Raw genomic sequence first — 19,989 nt, forward strand, 5'->3', positions numbered from 1 at the left:
TATATTATAAAATTCTACACAAGTTTGCTTTCCTGATGTAGGAATATAATTTCAAATCCCTTCCATCTACTGCATTCCTTAGTATGAATAAGTCTTCTGTGGTGTTATAAGCATACATTAGATTAAGGCTTCTGGTTTCTGAGATAGAAATGTAATCTTGTTTTCAGAATCTTGTAATAACTAAAAAAACTAAAACACTTTACCTAGACTGCAAACAACACTGGAGCACTGTATGGAAATGACCTTGGGTTTTTTCCTATGAAAAGCTTTGGATCTGGGTTGAGAGGGTAAACAGCTTCAAGTTGCTCGGCATTCACGTTACCAAGGACCTTGCGGTTTGTACACACCGGATGTGTGGTGAAAAAGGCACAACAGCACCTCTTTCACCTCAGATGGTTGAGGAAGTTTGGTATGGCTCCCAAATCCTATGAACTTCCTACAGGGGCACAATTGAGAGCATCCTGACTGGCTGCATCACTGCCTGGTATGGGAACTGTACCTTCCTTACTTGCAGGACCCTGCAGAGAGTGGTGCGGACAGCTCGCACATCTGTAGTTGTGAACTTCCCATGATTCAGGACATTTACAATGACAAGTGTGTAAAAAGGGCCCGTAGAACCATTGGGGACCCGAGCCATCCCAACACAATCTACTCCAGCTGCTACCAGCTGGGAAGCAGTACCGCAGCATAAAAGCCAGGACCAACAGGATCCGGGACAGCTTCTTCCACCAGGCCATCAGGCTGATTAACTCATGCTGATTTGAGTGTACTCTATATTACATTGACTGTTCTATTTATTATTAATTACTATGATTGCACATTGCACATTTAGATGGAGACGTAACATAAAGATTTTTACTTCTCATGTATGTGAAAGATGTAAGAAATAAAGTCAATTCAATTCTGATAAAGGAACAATTGCCTTTCTGTAGGATTCCCTGGGTCTAATGCTAGAAAACTGAATCCTTGAAGGTGTCAATGCCCCTACAAGTTTGAAATTGAGTTTTAGGTTTGTAAATGAGTTTTTAAGTGAGCAATAGGCTGCAGGGAAGTGATTGCTCTCAGCTTCAACCCCAACCACCCACTGAAAGGGGAAACACAATGTGAGCTCTGCAGGTTGCAAAACTTCCTGTTATCTGCTTCAGATAAAGATTTGTATGTTCCTGAAGGCGAACTCAATTGCTCCACCCTCACAGCAAGGGTCACTAACACCATAACGTTCAAATTTGCTTTGCCAGCTGGCATTTAAAAGCAGAAGGAACTTGTGATCTTCAACATCCATTTCAATCAGATTTAACCCGTCCAGGAATGCAATGCATCCAAATGATCGAGTTACCCTTTTCATTCTAGAACTGCCAAAAGCTAATGGGACATTATCTGCGAGATTCTCCTCCGATGTAAAAAATATCAATAATTGTGATCTGAATTGTGACAATGTCCATTGCAGAGTCTTAAAACATTTACATAAATTAATGAAATGAACAAAATACAAATTAATACAAAGAACATGGTTGAAGTTCAGGAATGCATAATTTTAAGTCACCTTAAATTGAACATAGCCTTGAAGTCAAAATAGGTATACTTTTGGAAAATAATATTAGTCAGTCTTGCAGGTTGAAGCAGTTAGAGGATAATACATAAGAGTTTACCAGGTACAGAACAAGATATGATGGGAGATGAACCATTTTAGTAAATGATGCAGGAATATGATTGAGATGCTTAACAAAAGTGCATTAGAAGAGTATATTCAGTAAGCAGCTTGTAAAAGTTAAAATGTATGCTGAGACCTAGTTACAAAATCATTTCTTTTTGTTAGATTAATCTAATGGGGCAATTAATCACACTTTCCAAGATCAAGATATATAGATGAGCGTGATTATTAAAAATTACTGCCATTTACCTCTCTTTCCCTCTCAGTCTTGGACAACCGCATCTGCCTTAACATTTGTGACCGCTGCTCCATCATGAGAGTCCTTTCGTATGTATAAGCTGAAATATCACTGCCATGCTGAGGGTAGAATTGGATATTATTATAAAAATAAACATCTCCTTAATAAAAGCTTCATTTTGTTGTGTCCTAACAGGTTTGCTTCTCACCATTTCAACAACTTCAACTTCTGCTTCAATCCGCAGGTGATAAAGAAAAATTGCAAGGTCTTTCTTCATTTGAATACTATTGTCATCCATTTGGGCTACCGTAAAAATGCGCATTTTGCATTTCTTCCAGACCTACACAGAATTACAACTCGAGATCAATATATATTTTGGCTAGCCAGCAAACAAAAGCCCAAACAATTAAAAATAAATGTACAATGAGCCCCATTTCCATTAATTGTCCTAAATTCAGACCCCAGAAAAATGTAAATGTAACTTTTATTGGAAAATGCTCATTGCTGGCACATCTATTACTTGTCACCTAGCAACATGAATCTGATTTTTAGCAAAATACAGAGTCTCTCTGTTTGATGTTAATTTGTGAGTCAGATATACATAAGAGATTGTGCAGATACTGGGAATCCAGATTGACACTCAAAATGCTGGAAGAATTCAGCAATAGCAAGTCAGATAGCATCTATGGAGGGAATAAACAGGACTGGAAAGGAAGGGGGAGAAGCCAGAATAAGGTGGTGGATGGAGGGGAAGGATTACAAGCTGGCAGGTAATAGATGAAAACAGGAAATCTGCAGATGCTGGAAATTCAAGCAACACACATAAAATGCTGGTGGATTGCAGCAAGCTTGGCAGCATCTATAGGAAGAAGTACAGTCGACGTCTTGGACCAAGACCCTTCGTCCTGACAGAGGGTCTCAGTCCAAAACATCGACTGTACTTCTTCCTGTAGATGCTGCCAGGTAATAGATGAAGTCAGGGGATTGGAAAGGTGGGTGGGTGTGGGAGGTGTGATGAGGTGAAAAGCTGGGAGGTAATAGGTGGAAAAGGTAACAACTAAAGAAGGAACCTGATGTCAGCAGAGTGGACCATGGGAGAAAGGGAAGGAAGGCATTTGATAAGGTCCTACATAGGAGATTGGTGGGTAAAATCAAAGCTCAGGGCATCGGGGGGAAGATCAGAATCAGAATCAGACCTTAATCACCAAATACCTGTGCACATACAAGGAATTTACTTCTGGCAGATGTTGTCTCTCTGCTCATAACAATAATAATGATAAATATAAATGAAAATATAGATTATACATATTATACATACAAGTAGTGCAATCCAAGTAATAGTTAGCCGACAGTTAACTGGCAGTTAACTGTTCAGCAAAGTGACCGCAGTAGGGAAAAAACTTCTCCAGTGCCTATTAGTCTTAGTCTGGAGGGATCTGAAGCGCCTACCAGACGGAAGCAGTTCAAACAGTCCGTGCGCAGGGTGGGAGGAGTCCTTTATGATGTTCCCCACCCTCTTCTTCAACCTGGAAGAGTACAGGTCCACAATAGAGGGCAGGGAGGCTCCAATGATGCACTCGGCAGTCCTCACTGTGCGCTGTAGTCTGAATAGAAAACTGGTTGGCAGATAGAAAGCAAAGGGTAGCGGTTAATGGGTGTTTCTTGGAATGGCAGGTGGTGACTAGTGGGGTGCCACAGGGCTCGGTATTGGGACCACAGCTGTTTCAATTTATGTCAACGGTTTGGATGAAGGCATTGAAAATAACATCAGCAAATTTTTAAGCTGGGTGGCAGTGTGACATGTGATGAGGATGTTAGGAGAATTCAGGGTGACTTGGATAGGCTGGGTGAGTGGGCAGATACTTGGCAGATGACGTTTAATGTGAATAAGTGTGAGGTTATCCACTTCGGGAGTAAGAACAGGAAGGCAGATTATTATCTGAACGGTGTAGAGTTAGGTAAGGGAGAAATACAAAGAGATCTAGGAGTCCTTGTTTATCAGTCACTGAAGGTGAATGAGCAAGTGCAGCAGGCAGTGAAGAAGGCTAATGGAATGTTGGCCTTTATTACAAAGGGAATTGAGTACAAGAGCAAGGAAATCCTCTTGCATTTGTACAGAGCCCTGGTGAGACCACACCTGGAGTATTGTGTACAGTTTTGGTCTCCAGGGTTAAGGAAGGACATCCTGGCTGTAGAGGAAGTGCAGCGTAGATTCATGAGGTTAATTCCTGGGATGTCCGGACTGTCTTACGCAGAGAGGTTAGAGAGACTGGGCTTGTACATGCTGGAATTAAGGAGATTGGGAGTGGATCTGATTGAAATATATAAGATTATTAAGGGATTGGACAAGATAGAGGCAGGAATTATGTTCCAGATGCTGGGAGAGTCCAGTACCAGAGGGCATGGTTTGAGAATAAGGGGTAGGTCATTTAGGACAGAGTTAAGGAAAAACTTCTTTTCCCAGAGAGTAGTGGGTGTCTGGAATGCACTGCCTCGGAAGGTAGTGGAGGCCAATTCTCTGGATGCTTTCAAGAAGGAGCTAAATAGGTATCTTATGGATAGGGGAATCAAGGGATATGGGGACAAGGCAGGAACCGGTTATTGATAGTAGTTGATCAGCCATGATCTCAAAATGGTGGTGCAGGCTCGAAGGGCCGAATGGTCTACTTCTGCACCTATTGTCTATTGTCTATTGCAGAGGGGCAGCCAAGGGACAATTCTGAGAAATTAATGTTTATGCTGTCAGGTTGGAGGCTACCCAGATGGAATATGAGGTGTTGCTCCTCCAGACTGAGAGTGGCCTAATTGTTGCAGGAGAGGAGGGCATGGACTGACATGTTGGAATGGGTTATGGTTATGTTTTGAAGAGGAAGAGGAAGAAATATCAACAGAAACAAAAGAGATTGTCATTGGCTTCTGAAAGGAGGGGGGTGCACATGCTCCTGTGGTGTTGAGAGCTTCAGGTTCTTAGCCTGTCCTGGTCAATCCGTATTATTGTCGTGGTCAAGAAAGCCCACCAATGCCTCTACTCCCTCAGGAGTAGGAAGAAATTTGGCATGTCCTTGTCAACTCTTACCAGTTTTTATCAATGCACCATATTGTGTATGGATGCATCACGGTTTAGTACAGAAAATGCTCTGCACATGACCACAAAAAACTGCTGAGTTGTGGACAGAGCTCGGGACACACTTCTCACAAACCACCTCCCCTCCACAGAGTTAGTCTATACCTCTCGATGCCTCAGTAAAGCACCCAGCACCATCAAGGACCCCACCTACTCCACTCTCTTCTCCCCCTTCCCATTGGGCAGAAGATACAAAAACCTGAAAGAATGTACCACAAGGCTCAAGGACAGCTTCAGTCTCTCTGTTATCAGACTCCTGAATGGACCTCTTGTAAAATAAGATGGACTCTCGGCCTCACAGTCTACCTTACGGTCTTGTACTTCATTGCCTACTTGCACTGCACATTTTTGGTAGCTTTCAGACTTTCCTTGCTTTATAATTGTTTTATTTTATTCTTGCTCAATGTATTGTGTAGTGATTCTGATCTGCATAAACAGTATATAAGATAAGCTTTTGACTTATCTTATAATGTGACAATAATAAACTAAAACCAGTATCAAGTTGGTTCATCACAATTGAAAAACTGGCACACTTCTCAGTACATGTCAAAAGCCCAAGCTGGAAAAATACATTACTATAGGATTACACAGCCTGTTACTTCAAAATATCCACATAATGTACCACTCAGGTTGTAACCTTTCATTTATGAATCTATACTAGGTATTCATACATTAGTCAGTATTTTATACCTTGTGTTGACGGAGAAGAAATGGAAGAAGCATTAACATGCCTCCATCATGCACAATCCACCAAACATCAATGTAACTTTCAGTAAAGCGTTCATGGTTACTTGGGAACAAGGAAATATTTTTTGGCACCAATAGAGCAAGGTGACCTGCTGTGGTGACTCTTACTGTGTCTGTTAAAAAAGGAATACTGTTAATAGTCAATGTTTTCTCATTAACAAATTAAAAAATAGCCAATTAGAATCAGAAATATATTGTTTTTGTTCATGAAAAGTATGTTGCTACTGCTGTAACAGTGTTTTGTGGGGAATGCTCAACACATTTAAGCTGAGTTCCACGAAAGATAGAGATCAACACCAGAATATCACAAGACTAAAAATACCAACTGACATTAAAATATGAATTAATTCAATAAGCAATGCTTTAAAGCTGGGGTCCCCAACTTCTTTATGCCGTAGAAAAATATCATTAAGTAAGATGTCTGTGGACTCAGGTTGGGAACATCTGCTTTCAACTAACATCTAGTTTATAACTATTTTGTTCTATACAGCTGTCAAATCCAGCCACAATAGTGATAATAGAAAGAAATTGCACCTCGGATGTGTTAAGCTAAAATTGGCTATTTAGATTCAAAACACAATAGACTTCAAGAAGGCTTTATATGTTTATGTCTGGGATGCACAAGTCATATTTCCATCTAGTTAGAAAGCAAACATCAACTTTTCAATGAGTTTGAAGTTACATGTTTTTGATACAGTCACTGAAAACTGCCAGCTGCAGTCAAAGAAGTTAAGCTAGAAGTGCTTTAACTGGTTTCATATTTTTTAATGTTTGACTATAATAATTCATGAGCTAAGCTGATTCTTTTTGATGCCGTTAGCATGGGTCTCAAAATAATACAAAATATTTTTTTCTTTGCAACTTTGAATACCCTCCCCTCCCTGCCAAAGGACCACTGTCCATTTGAGAGGGTGGGCAATGAGCTATCTCCTTTCTTTTGCATCAGATACGGGCTTGCATATACTCCAGTTTTCTAGCCGGGAAGTGGTGTTGCTTTCAGTTATTATTACTATTCATCTCATGGTTGGGCAAGTGCTATGGCTCACAAATGCAATGGTGCCATCCGCCCACTCAAAGGGCATGGCAAGAAACAACATTATCAGTACATCGAAGAGCTGCCATCAGCATGGGGTGCAGTATGTATCAACCTGCTGAAATGTGACAGAATCCACAGGTTCATCATTGGATAGAAAGTGCCCCTCATTACAGGTACACACAAGCTGGGAGTCCTAGGTGGACATCCAAGCAGATGATCTAACCCCTACTTCCAAGGATAGAAGATGATTTACAAACTAGTGATGAAAGTAACTACAAATTGAAAAGAATATCTTATCTCAGATATCAAACGTACAATGTAAAGACGGAAAATGCCGATAAGCATTACCTATGAATGTTTTCCAAGCTCTGGGATCTTCACTCTGCCTCCAGCCATAAGGCCAACCCATGACCACTGTATTATGCTTCATTCCACCAAGTCCGCAAGATTGAATTAAATGAGCAATGCCCTCTCGAATCTTGCAAGAAACCACAACCTGGCAAAATCCTTTGACCTTTTCGATTGCCATCATGTTTTTGATTGTCTAAAGTGAAAAGTAAATGTGATTCAAAGTGTAAGTGTAGTTGAACTTCTGTATAAGTACAATGTTAAATTGCTCCACTGATATCTCATTCAATTTGTCACAGTTACCAGTTCTATTTTTGAATTGTTAATAAACAAATTATATGATCTTGGGCACTTAAAAAAATGGACTGTGTAGCTACACATTGCGCTAAAGATAGAAAGCATTGTCAAAACTACAAAATATTGAGAACTTTAGTACAAATTATAAAAAAACAAAGAGAATACAAGAACATTTCAAAGAATTGTAGGTTATTACCAGATTCAAAAAACTTGATTATTTGAGTTTCTAAAATTCCTGACCATTTTCTGCAGTGACGAGTCCATCTTCTAAGTAGTGTGCACAATGTATCATTTGAGAGACACTTTTTAATGACTCAAAGACATTTTAATGTTGATCTATCTGCCTAATCGTTCTCGGGGTTTCATGATGGGCCGTTACTCTGCACGCCAAGAGCGCGGCCTAAAAGCTTCGCTTGCCTTTGGAGGTCTGAGATTTCGTGGCTCTGGAGATGGGGGGGATCAGAGGTCGGTGTCTGGGCACGAGATCAGTGTGTCGTGGGAGTCGGAAGATCTAAGGTTGTGTGCCCAGAGACCCGAGGTCTTTGGACACAGAGCTTGGACAAAGCAACGCAACGGACTTTTAACATCGTAAATCAGCGAGTTGTTTGTTATGTCTCCCCTCTCACTGTGAAATGGGGACATCTCTTTTTCCCTTATTAGGGAGAGAGTGCACCTATGGTATGAATACTGGGTGAATGAGTAGTCTTTGGAGTACTGCAAGTCTGTGTCTTTGCTTTTGCTTTGTTCATCCTTAAGTACTCGGTTGCTTTTTTTTTGCCAGTGGGGGCTAGGGGATCATTGTTTGCTGCCACTTACGTGCGGGAGGAAAGGGAACCGGTGGGGGGACTTTGGGCTCTAACATTTAACTATTGTTCATTGTTTGGGGGCACTCCTCTGTTTTTCATGGATGGTTGCAAAGAAAAACCATTTCAAGATGGATATTGTATACATTCGTCTGACATTAAATGTGCCTTGCTGACCCTCTCCAGAGACATTGCATTAGTTGATTAACAAAGGTGCAGATGTACTTTACTCGCATTTATTAAACCATCATCGAGAAAAAAGAACTCTGAAGGAAGGAAAAGCATGCTCTCTGCATCAACCTCCTAGGGAACTGTAAACCACAAACTTAGTGCTGACATCAAATATCAGACTGCCATTTTTGTTTAGTACCATGATGCCATGCTATATTTAATCTCTGTGCCTTACTAACGAACGCTTGGAAATAAAGGTCTTCTCCGGCTTACTAACACTGACATCTGAAAGAACACTTTAGAAACCAGTGGTAGGATATTTGCTGGTCCTGCAAGTCTGCAGGAAATGGTTTGCATTTCAATCTTGCAAACTATGCTGTGATACGGGGGTGGCCTGTTTTATGACAATAAAATCATTCACTTTGATGATATTAAGTTGAGGAATTATAAAATCTTGTGATACCTGTTCAGCTGCTTGTGCTTCTCCGTAATTTTCCAAGAAATTACCTTGAATGATTGAACCAACAATTGTAAGACCTTTGCCAGCTTTTAACTGGGAAGCAAATGTTAGCAACCTCGGGTGCTTCACATGAAGATCTTCATCAAGTTTCAACATAACTAATAGCTGAGGCCTAGGAAAGAAACAATTGTTGAATTAGCGGAGTCATTCAATGTTAGCAATAAAAATAGTGAGCTCCCTCAGAGCTGAATTAAGTAGAGAGATGAAGTGCAATTGAATAAGATCTAAGAAAAACAATCTTTAATTTTTAAGAAATCTCTATCCAAATTAAAAAAGGCTATAGTCTTCATTTGTTATGTAATCAATAATCAAAACAGTCTTAGCTCAGCAAAATGGCAGACCTTTATCCAGAATAAAAAAAAATTAATGCAAGCTATAGAATTACTTTGGAGTGGGCACCATGAGGTAGAATGAAAGTGTGGAAGCAGTAGAGAAAGTGGGAAGGGGGTGAATGCCCGAGGGAGCATAAGATTGCTACCAGTGAGATACATTTAAAGATGCTGCAAAACTGCAGGGTAATTATATTTAAGACTATTTATTAATCAACTCAAGTATAAAATATGCCTTAAGAACAAGGCACGTCTTAGAAAGAAGAAGATGCAGCAAGTGGAAGTGGGTGTGGATTCTATCAATAGTATATATTTTGCAGGGGAAGGGGCAGGAATTTGATTTTACAGGAATTGCTAAATGCCTACATGCAAGAAACTTGTAAAGAAGACATCTTAATAGAGATTTTTTGAAAACAAGTTCAATGTCAGTCAAACGCCCCTAGCTTTATAAGCAATTATGTACCGAAGTGCAAGTGATGGCAAATCTGTGGATTCACACTAAGCACAGAAGATGGCATGCAACAAAGAAAGGTGTAAAATAATGTTACAGCTTCAGACAGAACAATCATTCTTGACTAAATACATCTTCAGATTTGAAATAAATTTTATCATGTTTGAATGTAAATCATTCCCTTTGCTATGATGTGACCCTTATAAAAATAAGCTTCTAGCATCTTTTTAACAATGATCAGCACACAATACAAATCATGTTATATCGTGTGAGCTCCAATCCAGCTTTACATTGTGGAGTTGTAATTGCTTTACCGCCAGTTCTTAGTGTGAGGAGGACCTTCTTCCAGTCTCAGTAATGCATAACGAGCTGCGCTCAGAGACAGACCACGGATGCCGTCACCCCACTCTTTCTCAGCACTGTGGAAAGACATGGTCATATTATTCAGTGTTGGTTAAAATACTCGGCAGAGTAATGAACTGGCAGTTATATCATGCTTTATAATCAATTTTTAATTGGATATATCTCTTAAAATATTTACTATGGCACCGAACTCTCAAAATGCATGAAACACAAAATCTACCATCAGTAGCCTTGGTTCAGCACAAAACTAGTAAATGCAGGTAGGCAAAACAAGTTACACTGGGCAACTTGCGAGGTTGCAAAGTCTCTTTTCCAAAAGTAACACATTAGTATTTCTGAGAAACCAAATTAATCACTATTACCTGATGAATCAAAGCTTTAGTCCACATGGGACAACAGTGACATGTTTGTTTCCTCCTTGAGGTCAGAAATCTATTGTCACCACATAGAGCATGGGAAATGTCCAGCAATATGTAAATATCTCTAAACTACAATATAAAAATATAGTCCAAGGTGGAAGTCCCGCCCAGCCTCCATATGCCTGGAATGGCTTTTCTAGGATCTGAATTATTCGCTAATGACCTTTCGTTTTCTCAAATGGAAATTACTCTACCCTCTCTTCACTAACATCAACACAACTTCCATTTTCACACAACAGTCCAGTGGGAGCTTCAAACTACTCTGGAGCACAGCAACTTTTTTTCTTTGACTAGGTTGAGTTATCCTCTGCACCAAATTCTGCTTGAACTATAAATCTACAGTGATGACAAATGCTACAGGTTGGATTGCCTTGGCCACCCTCCTTGGTGAGTTTACATCACAAATTGCTGAACCAGTAATTGGAATAAAACACAGTGGTTGCAGCGGGCAATGAGTAGTGCAGAAACACAGTTAAAAGTTAATTCTGAATGCTGATTTCTGCATGATTTTCAACCCAATGTATTTATCTAATTTAGTGACTCACTATTACCACAATAAAGTTTTCCTATAATGTCATCTACCTCTATCGTCAGGTTCTGGCTGGGAGACAGCAATTTTAAAAATGATTTACTTCATCTGTGATTTGACATCAGAAATCAATTGAAGTGTTACAGAGGACAACCAGCCCAAGATTCAACCTCATGGCATTTCAAGAGTAACTTTATTTTTTCCCACAAATAACAACACTTAGTCTTGTGGGAAACTAGTACAAATAATTTTAGACTTCTAACAGGCATGCCATGTGTTGATTTTACCTTAATTCTGTAACAATGCAAGTGATAGTGATAATCTTGCTGACATGAATTCATTAAATTTGATTATTTTACCTTTGCTATTAATGGGGTACGAGCTTTTTTCATCATTTTGGAATAGAAATGCTAAGTAGAAATTAGATAACTTGAAACAGAAATGCCTGAGAAAAAGCAGAGTTTAAAAATGTTTTAGGAAATTTGATGTGGTACCAGAAATGGCCCAAATTACCCACAGTACAATTTCTAGCATACAGTAGTAATACAGAAGGGTAGTAATTCAGCAAATTCTGGGCCACTATTTTTATGTTAAAGTTCATGAAACAAATTGTATCTTGAAGTCTTTAAAATTATAAGACTCTTCAGAAAAAACGAGCAGAGAAATAATTTTGAGAAATCAAAGAACCTGAGCATCAAGTAATCAGGAAAACTACTTTAGCACTTACCCTTGGTACTCAATATATTTGTAAATCATTCCTGCAATGACCATGGCCACAAGAGCATAATACCATGAAGAAATGAACATTAATGCAAGACACATGCTCATTCCTAAAAAAGACAAAGCCCTACAAGAAAAAACAATAATAAATTAAAATAAAGCTTTATCCAGATTTACATTTTATAGGGCTTTAAGAAAAATATTTTAAAGATTTAAAAAAATTATTTGAAGTATTCATGGTGCCATGATCAAAGGAAAATAATTAAAATAAGTCTAATTCACTTTCACTCATAATTTAAATGGATACAATTACCCAAGATCCCTGCACTCACTGTAATAAAATACAAATTTAAATGTTAAAAATCACACCAATCTGCAACTTGTTCTGCTGGCAATTAAAGTATTCTAGATTAAACATAAACAAACTAATAACCATTCACAAGAATAAAAGTGAATAGTTATTATTGATGGATTTAGCACCTTACCAATGATAATATTTAAACCTGGGACGCCAGTTGGGTGTTCGTAGAAGCGTCTGAACTGCACAGGCCAGATTAACAAACAAATAGCACATTAAGAAAAACCTGCAAAACATGAATGGAAAGATAACTTTAAAAAAAAAATTCTAAAGATTGAAAAAAATGCTGTAAATTGTTAGCTTAAATTGTCCCCTTTTCCTTATATATTCACTTATCAAGTGGTGGTGGGGGCAAATAGTCATTCATGAAACTACCAATTTTTTTCACACTGTATCACACAACTCAATTACTGAAAATCACTTTTAGTCTGATTGTGTATTACATAGTTTTAGTGTTCAAATGAGATTTCTGTAAATGGGCAAAAGGTCGGAATAGATGGGCAGCGTGGACCTATTGGACAGAGTGCAGGTTTCTGTGTCGTACAACTCTTTAAACTACTTCCACTCTCTTTAAATTCCTCCCCTCCAGCAACAGTCACCCCAACCCCAGACTTCTCAATATATAGTATCTATCAATCTACTTTCACTTCTCAGCATCTTTTGATCATTACTAAAATTCACAAATTGGTAAAGTTGTCATGGAAATTCTTAAAATACCCTTCAAATGAAGATTATTCAAAGATAGACTTTGCTTTTACTTGGCTAATGACAACTTTTTGCCATATTTCTTTTACATATTATCATTTTACAAGCTACTTGTAAACCTTCTCTGCACTCTTTCAACCTTATTAATATCCTTCCTGTAATTTGGTGACCAAAACTGCACACAATACTCCAAATTCGGCCTCACCAATGTCTTATACAACCTTACTATAACATTCCAACTCTTATACTCAATACTTTGATTTATAAAGGCCAATGTACCAAGAGCTCTCTTTACAACCCTATCTTTTAGGGAATTTTGTATCTGTATTCCCAGACCCCTCTGTTCTACTGCACTCCTCAGTGCCCTACCATTTACCTTGTATGTTCTACCTTGGTTTGTCCTTCCAAAGTGCAATACCTCACACTTGTTCCCATCAGGGATTTTTTTTTTTACATTTGCTGTTCGTTAATTCTACCCACAAAGATTCTACACCTTCCAACCCTATGCCACCTCTTTCTACCGACTTCATTAAATATTTTACCAACAGAGCCACACAACCCCATTTACAAGGATGTTGCCGAGACTTGAGAAACTGAGTTACAGAGAAAGGTTGAATAGGTTAGGACTTTATTCCCTCGAGTGTCGAAGAACGAGGGGAGATTTGATAGAGGTATATAAGATTATAATGGTATAGATAGAGCAAATGCAAGCAGGGTTTTTCCACTGAGGCTACCAGAAATCCTGAAATGCTTTTTATTTGCAAACATCCATGAAAACAGAGAAGTTAAGGGTGAAGGGGGAAAAGTTTAAAGAGAACATGGGGGGGGGGGGGCTTCTTCACACAGAGAGTGGTGTGAGTGTGGAATGAGCTGCCAGGTGAAGTTGTAAATGCGGGCTCACTTTTAACATTTAAGAAAAACTTGGACAGGTACATGGATGAGAGGCATATGGAGGGATATGATCCAGGTGCAGGTCAGTGGGACTAGGCAGAAAAATGGTCCGGCACAGCCAAGAAGGGCCAAAAGGCCTGTTTCTGTGCTGTAATGTTCTACGGTTCTATTCAGAATATCAAATTCTATACAATATTCATGCTTCTACTCTGCAGTTTAACTTAATATCTTTATGACTTCTTACAAGAAATTACCAATCTAAAAAGGATAAAAACCTTAAAACAAAGGGTGACGAAATGCACAACTCAGCCAATCTTTTAAACAATTCAAAACATGTAGCTGTACTTCTGATTTTCACGATTTTGATTGCAGAAAGAGAGATTTGCATTAGCAATAAAACCAAAGCAATTACTGATGTAAAATCAGTAAGAATACTTAAAAAATGATTAGGAGACTTGATTTTATGTTGATGCAAAATGTACCAGACCAAAATTAAGTAATCAAAAGGACAGAACAGAAAGCTCTTTCTCTTCGCATTGACAAGATTTATCTGTTAAATATTTAGGGACAACCTGAAATACAAAGAAAGCCAATTTTAAGGTCCTATCCTTATATTTATTCACTGTAATGTAATACTTTACTTTGATACATTCAGTGAGCACTGTAAGGTTTTCTGAAAATGGTCGTTAATACATTTTTCTCCTTTGGAAAAATAACAAATACAGAAAAAAATGTAAAAGGGATGTGAAAGAAAATTTTAAATGGGAAGTATGCAAGGGATGTAGAAATGGGTGAAACTGACGAAACTGAAAGATGAAATCACTGATTAAAATACATTACTTATAAGAAAATCCACTTACATTGAAAGAATGGGAGCCACCATGTCAAGTGAAGCAATTAGTATTCCAAATTCCGCAATTATGGCTGTCAAAAGAAGGGCCCAGGTTGGCTCTCCATTGACTTTTCCATTGCCAAATACCTACAGTATTAAAAATATTGTCAATCTTCTAATTATAAATCATAAGCATAAAGTTGCATTAATATTTCTGATTCATTTCATCAGCTCAGCAATGAAATTGTGAAGCCAAAAGGTAAATTGACACTGGTTGAGGGAAGTGAATAACAAAATAAAGGAACAATTCATCTCTAATGATGCTATAAAACACTGCATTCGTTTGATGCTTAATACAAATTATATATGATTATTCTTAAGAAGTTTAATTAATTTGCTTTTTTATTCACTGGCAAAATGTTGATGTACAAGAAAGAAACCAAAAGGCAATAAAAAAGAGGAAACTGGACTTAAAACTTTTAAAAAAACCTTTTGTTCAGCATCATTAGTAACAACATTTTAGTTCCTAATCATTCAGTGCAATGACGTAATTGCTTTGAGGCAATATTTATTTTCGCAACTGCTAATTAATACATAAAGGAAAATGAGTTCAAAGGTCCATTTTAATGACAGAGGAATGTATACAATATACATCCTGAAATGCTTTTTCTTTGTAAACATCCATGAAAACAGAGAAGTGCCTCAAAGAATGAATGACAGATAAAAATAAGAAACCCAAAGTCCCCCCACCCCCTCCTGCACATAAATGGCAGTGAGCAACATGGCAAAACCAAAGCAAGCATCGGTACCACCACTGCGCACTCAGCATGAGCAAAGCAATGGCAAAGACACAGTTATCCCAGACTTCATGTTTCATCCAGCATATGACATAACACAGATTCTCTCTCTCCCTAATAAGGGAGAAAAAGGTGTTTCCGTGTTTCACCAGCGAACGGGGAGACTTAACAAACTTGCTGGTTTACGATGTTAAAAGTCCATTCCATTGCTTTTTCCAAGCTGTTTTTATGCCATTGATGACCAGATTACTTTCTATGACCTGGCTATTTTCAGTGTTTCTTCTAAGCATTGTTTAAAAGTGGAATGGCAGCAGATGGTAAAACAGGACAGGTTTTTCTGTGTTTGTCCTAATGCCTTGAGACTGCATGACTTCTGCAGTAAGTGTGAGAACTTTCAGTATTACTCCAAATGAACAATATTCCTCTGTACTGCCCCTTCATTTGGTCTATCTTATTGGTGGTGTATTACATTCAGATATCGACGGGGACAATCATGGCATGTTTGAAGACTATAAGCCCATAAAATATAGGAGCAGAATGAGGCCATTTGGTCCATCGAGTCTGCTCTGCCATTTCATCACGGCTGATCCAATTCTCCTCTCAGCCCCAATCTCTTGCCTTTTCCCTGTATTCCTTCATGCCCTTATCAATCAAGAATCTATCAACCTCTGCGTTAAGTATACATAAAGATACATTAGCAACTGAAAATTACAGAATGGGTCATTGGCAATTATAATGATAAAGCAGATGAAAACCAAAACATTCTGCAATGCTTTTTTCATATACATTTGTAAAGGTAGCTAATTAAGTCATCATTAATTCAAATTGATTATGTGAATAAGGGTTAAGCAGTCAATAAATGGAAGGTAAAATCAGTTATCCCTTCCCATCAGTTTTATTCAATATGCCAAAGATTAATTTGATGATATAAGAAAAATCTACCTGGTTATACAGGTTAATTTTTTAACTATTTGAATATATTTGGGATTAAGTACAAATGAACCAGCAAAATAGAAAAATGGATTGGGATTTGCAAAAAATCATTCAAATAGGCAACCATAAAATATTTGAAAGTTTTCATTAACAACTAAGCACAAAGAACAGGTATACAGTACTAATCAGAAGAATCACTTTCAAAGAATACATTTGGGAAGTTCCAGACGGGAAGGTGTCTAGTCAGAACACATTAATAATGTATATGCATATGCTACTAACCCTCAAGAAAGGGATGATGTTGTCTTTAGCTATTGCTTGCAATAACCGTGGAGCTCCAGTTAAACTCTGCAAACCAGCTCCACATGTTGAGAAAAAGGAACCTATCACAATAACCCAGGGAGAAGGCCAGGCTAGAGTTCCAATTACCAGATTTTTCTTCACTGCATCACCATACCTGGACAGGAAAGTGAAAGATAAAATATAAATAATGACATCCAACTGGAAAGTGTAAAAACATCCATAGTGTTCAAAGCATGTATATTAGAACAATAGAATTATTACACAAGACAAAAGGTTTAGAAAAATTTGGCACAATTTATTGACCCACAATTTTCTGAAGTAAGTCAAGTTACTGAGTTGGAAAAGCTAGACTATGTTGTACATTGTAAACTGGTAACAATGTACTTGTATATTAGCACATTAATGGGAAGTATGGCATCTGAGGACAAATAAACAGAGAAAGCAGAAGTGGTTTTCTTTAGCCAAACAGACTGAAGTTATGTGAAACTAGTTTCACAACTGGAAATAATTTGACAACATATTCAGTGGGGTATTTAAGTGTACATGTGAGATATTTTTGAATTACGTTTACTCTTGCAGCTTGTTCAGAATGTTAGATACACCAAAAAAATGTTCAAATGATAGGAAAGGCAGGAGTGGTGATTTGAAAGAGTCTGGATCAAACCATAATAATCCAGTCAATGAAGTCCCAAAGCCCTGGAATTCCATTCCTGAAACTTTTAACTGCCTGAAAATCTTAATGGCAAGATTAACAGTACTTTCATCACCATATTCACGAGTCACTGTTTTCAGCGATAAGCTTGGTAAATTTAATTATAGGATTTTTTATGGATATGAATCAAAGCTTATAATTTCACATTTACATTTCTTATGTTATATATGAGGTACAATAAATTAGAATAATTATAATTTAGAAACTCTGTTATTTTTCAATTGTCATTTTAAAATGCTTATATCAGTAATTTTTGAATAGGCTTTCGAAAATGCTTCATTTATTTCAATCTGTGTTTGTTCTAATTTTATTAATGAAGCCATATAAATAAGCAACAGGACTCTTCCTTTTTTCTAAAAGGAGTCCAAACTATTGTTACTAATTCATTAATCACTGATAATCTGCTCTCAAAATTACTATGGTATGTGAGGGAATTTATGAGAAGATTATTGCCAATTGGGGCACACTGTCTCAAAAAGGTTTGCCATCATTGCTCTATAACAGGAGTTCCCAACCTTTTTTATGCTACGGACCAATACCATTAAATAAGGAGTCCATGGACCCCAGGTTGGGAACCTGTACTCTATAATTTAGTCAACAAATTATACACCATACTTCAACATAAAGCTTCAAGTATTATTGCACTGATTTGCAAGATCAAAGAGTACAGTTGGCCCTCCTTATCCGCAAGGGATTGGTTCCAGGACCCCTCGCGGATACCAAAAAACATGGATGCTCATGTCCCTTATTCAACCTGTCTCAATACTTTGGACCTTAGGACCCAGCGGAACCCCAGACCTTATTTAACCTGTCTCAGTGTGGTAGACATTAGGACCTGGCAGTGGAGCTCTGAATCCACTGTGTTTCTGTTCACGAAAATAGTCATGATTGCGATTGAAAATAAAGTGGAAATAATAAAGTGATCGGAAAGAGGAGAAATGCCATCGGTCAATGGAAAAGTGTTAGGCTACATCGGTCAACGATCGGAACAATTTTAAAGGGTAAAGTGAGAAAGGCCCTGCCCAATGAAAGGTACAGTTATTAATAAGCAACGCAGTGATTTAATTATTGGGTTTTGGGGTTTTTGATCCTCCACATCAACCCAGCATGAATGGAGAGCTCACTCAATAGTGGTCTGTCACTGGATTGAACTCAGTTCTCGATACGTGGTTGGTTGAATTCACGGATGCGGAGCTCGCGGATAAGGAGGGCTGATTGTATTCTTTAAAATCTTGAAGTCATGTAATTTTAACATCAAATATTTTTGGTCTCTTTCAATGCATCAAAGTTACTTTCAATGAGAAATTGAGATTAAGAAGCTGAGGTGTGTTCTAAATATGTACATTAAAACATTGGCAATCAGATAGAATGGATACAAAACAATTGCTTCCTGTTCCTTTTCAAAATTGCAACTAAGTTGATTAAGGATAAAAATCAAGAGAGATTGTCATACCATCATTTATCAAAAGATGGATGCCTGAACAATTTGCAAATGCTTATAAATTAATTATTTCAAGACCTAAACTGATAGTTTTTTTAATAGCTGAGGGTATCAATGGATATGGGTTAAAGAGAGATAAATGAAGCCAGGATCACCCATGGTCTGGTTGATCAGTAAAATAGTTCAGGAGGTCTGATGGTCTCCTAACTGGTATAATTAACTCCATTTAAAGGCCATACGTATTATGAACTGAGAGATAAAATAGCATCTGTTTGTTAATGTGAATTTCTTGGTGACAAGGATTTTTCGCTGCATTGTGCCCAAAAATAAAAACTGTCAATATCTTTGAAAGGTGAGAGGCTTCATAACTCCGGAACTGATTATCTGTTATTTGTGAAGTGGGATGCCGTGCGCAATCATAATCGATTGAAATCGGACGTGGAAGCACGGAGAAACATTGGGAAATTCCAGGAAGACCTTCTTCATTGCTGCTGCTGCTGTGAGGTCCGGGACTCTGCTGGGAAGAACAGGCTCCCAGTCCTCGGGGTCGCGTTGCTGATGGCCGTTGGCAGGGTCGTCTTAATATGCTCGGCAGAGGATGGAGCTCAGAGAAGCTGTGCTGGTGGGGATGGTTGTTGGCTCGGAGGTTCGACGGACTCGGAGTCCTTTCGACGGACTCAGGTCGCTTTCAGTGTGTGCTGCGTCTGCGAGGCTGGTTTCGACGGAGTTTCCATTGTGTGCTGCGTCTGCGAGGCTGAGTCGGGCGGCGTCTTGGAAGTCCATAGCGGGGGTATTCCCTTCTGCCGCCAGCGTGGGATGGCGAGTCTGTCGGAACCCTGGGGACTTGTGGAAACTGTGGTGATTTCTTTTGAACTTACAGTCCTTTAACATCTTGGACTATTTTTACTGTGCCCATAGTCTGTTTTTTTAATCAATTATGCTATTGTTTGCACTATTGTAACTATGTGGTTTTGTGCAGGTCTTGTAGCTTTAGTTTTTGGTCTTGTTTGTCTGGTGGTTTTAGAGCTCCTTTCCGGGGAACGCGCTAGATGGTAGCGCGATATTAATATGCAGCAGCCTCTCCGGACTCTGGACTGGGGATTGCCAAACGTTATGTGGATTTTCTGGTGTAGTCTGTTTTGTCATATGCTTTTGTGATATTATTCTGGGGGAACGTTGTCTCATTTTTTAACTGCATTGCATTTGTGGTTTCTAAATGACAATAAAGTGAATCTGAATAATGGTTAGTTTGTTGATATAACAGATGGCAT

The 19,989-nt window shown here is 38.4% G+C and overlaps 1 protein-coding gene across 2 annotated transcripts in view; it reads right to left on the reverse strand.

Annotated features, from left to right (window-relative positions):
* The window catches only part of slc12a4 (solute carrier family 12 member 4), a 126,166-nt gene that overhangs the window by 7,659 nt on the left and 98,518 nt on the right, over positions 1-19,989 (reverse strand). For both annotated transcript variants that reach the window (XM_059992807.1, XM_059992809.1), the window contains exons 12-21: positions 16,545-16,719; positions 14,561-14,679; positions 12,232-12,330; positions 11,754-11,873; positions 10,030-10,134; positions 8,879-9,047; positions 7,145-7,340; positions 5,704-5,873; positions 2,098-2,229; positions 1,901-2,008 (exon numbers count right to left, since the gene is read on the reverse strand). In XM_059992807.1, the coding sequence (XP_059848790.1) occupies positions 1,901-2,008; positions 2,098-2,229; positions 5,704-5,873; positions 7,145-7,340; positions 8,879-9,047; positions 10,030-10,134; positions 11,754-11,873; positions 12,232-12,330; positions 14,561-14,679; positions 16,545-16,719 (1,393 nt within the window). The remainder of the gene's footprint in view (positions 1-1,900; positions 2,009-2,097; positions 2,230-5,703; positions 5,874-7,144; positions 7,341-8,878; positions 9,048-10,029; positions 10,135-11,753; positions 11,874-12,231; positions 12,331-14,560; positions 14,680-16,544; positions 16,720-19,989) is intronic.

This window comes from Hypanus sabinus, chromosome 17 (genome assembly GCF_030144855.1).
Source record: "Hypanus sabinus isolate sHypSab1 chromosome 17, sHypSab1.hap1, whole genome shotgun sequence".
Classification (NCBI taxonomy): Eukaryota; Metazoa; Chordata; class Chondrichthyes; order Myliobatiformes; family Dasyatidae; genus Hypanus; species Hypanus sabinus.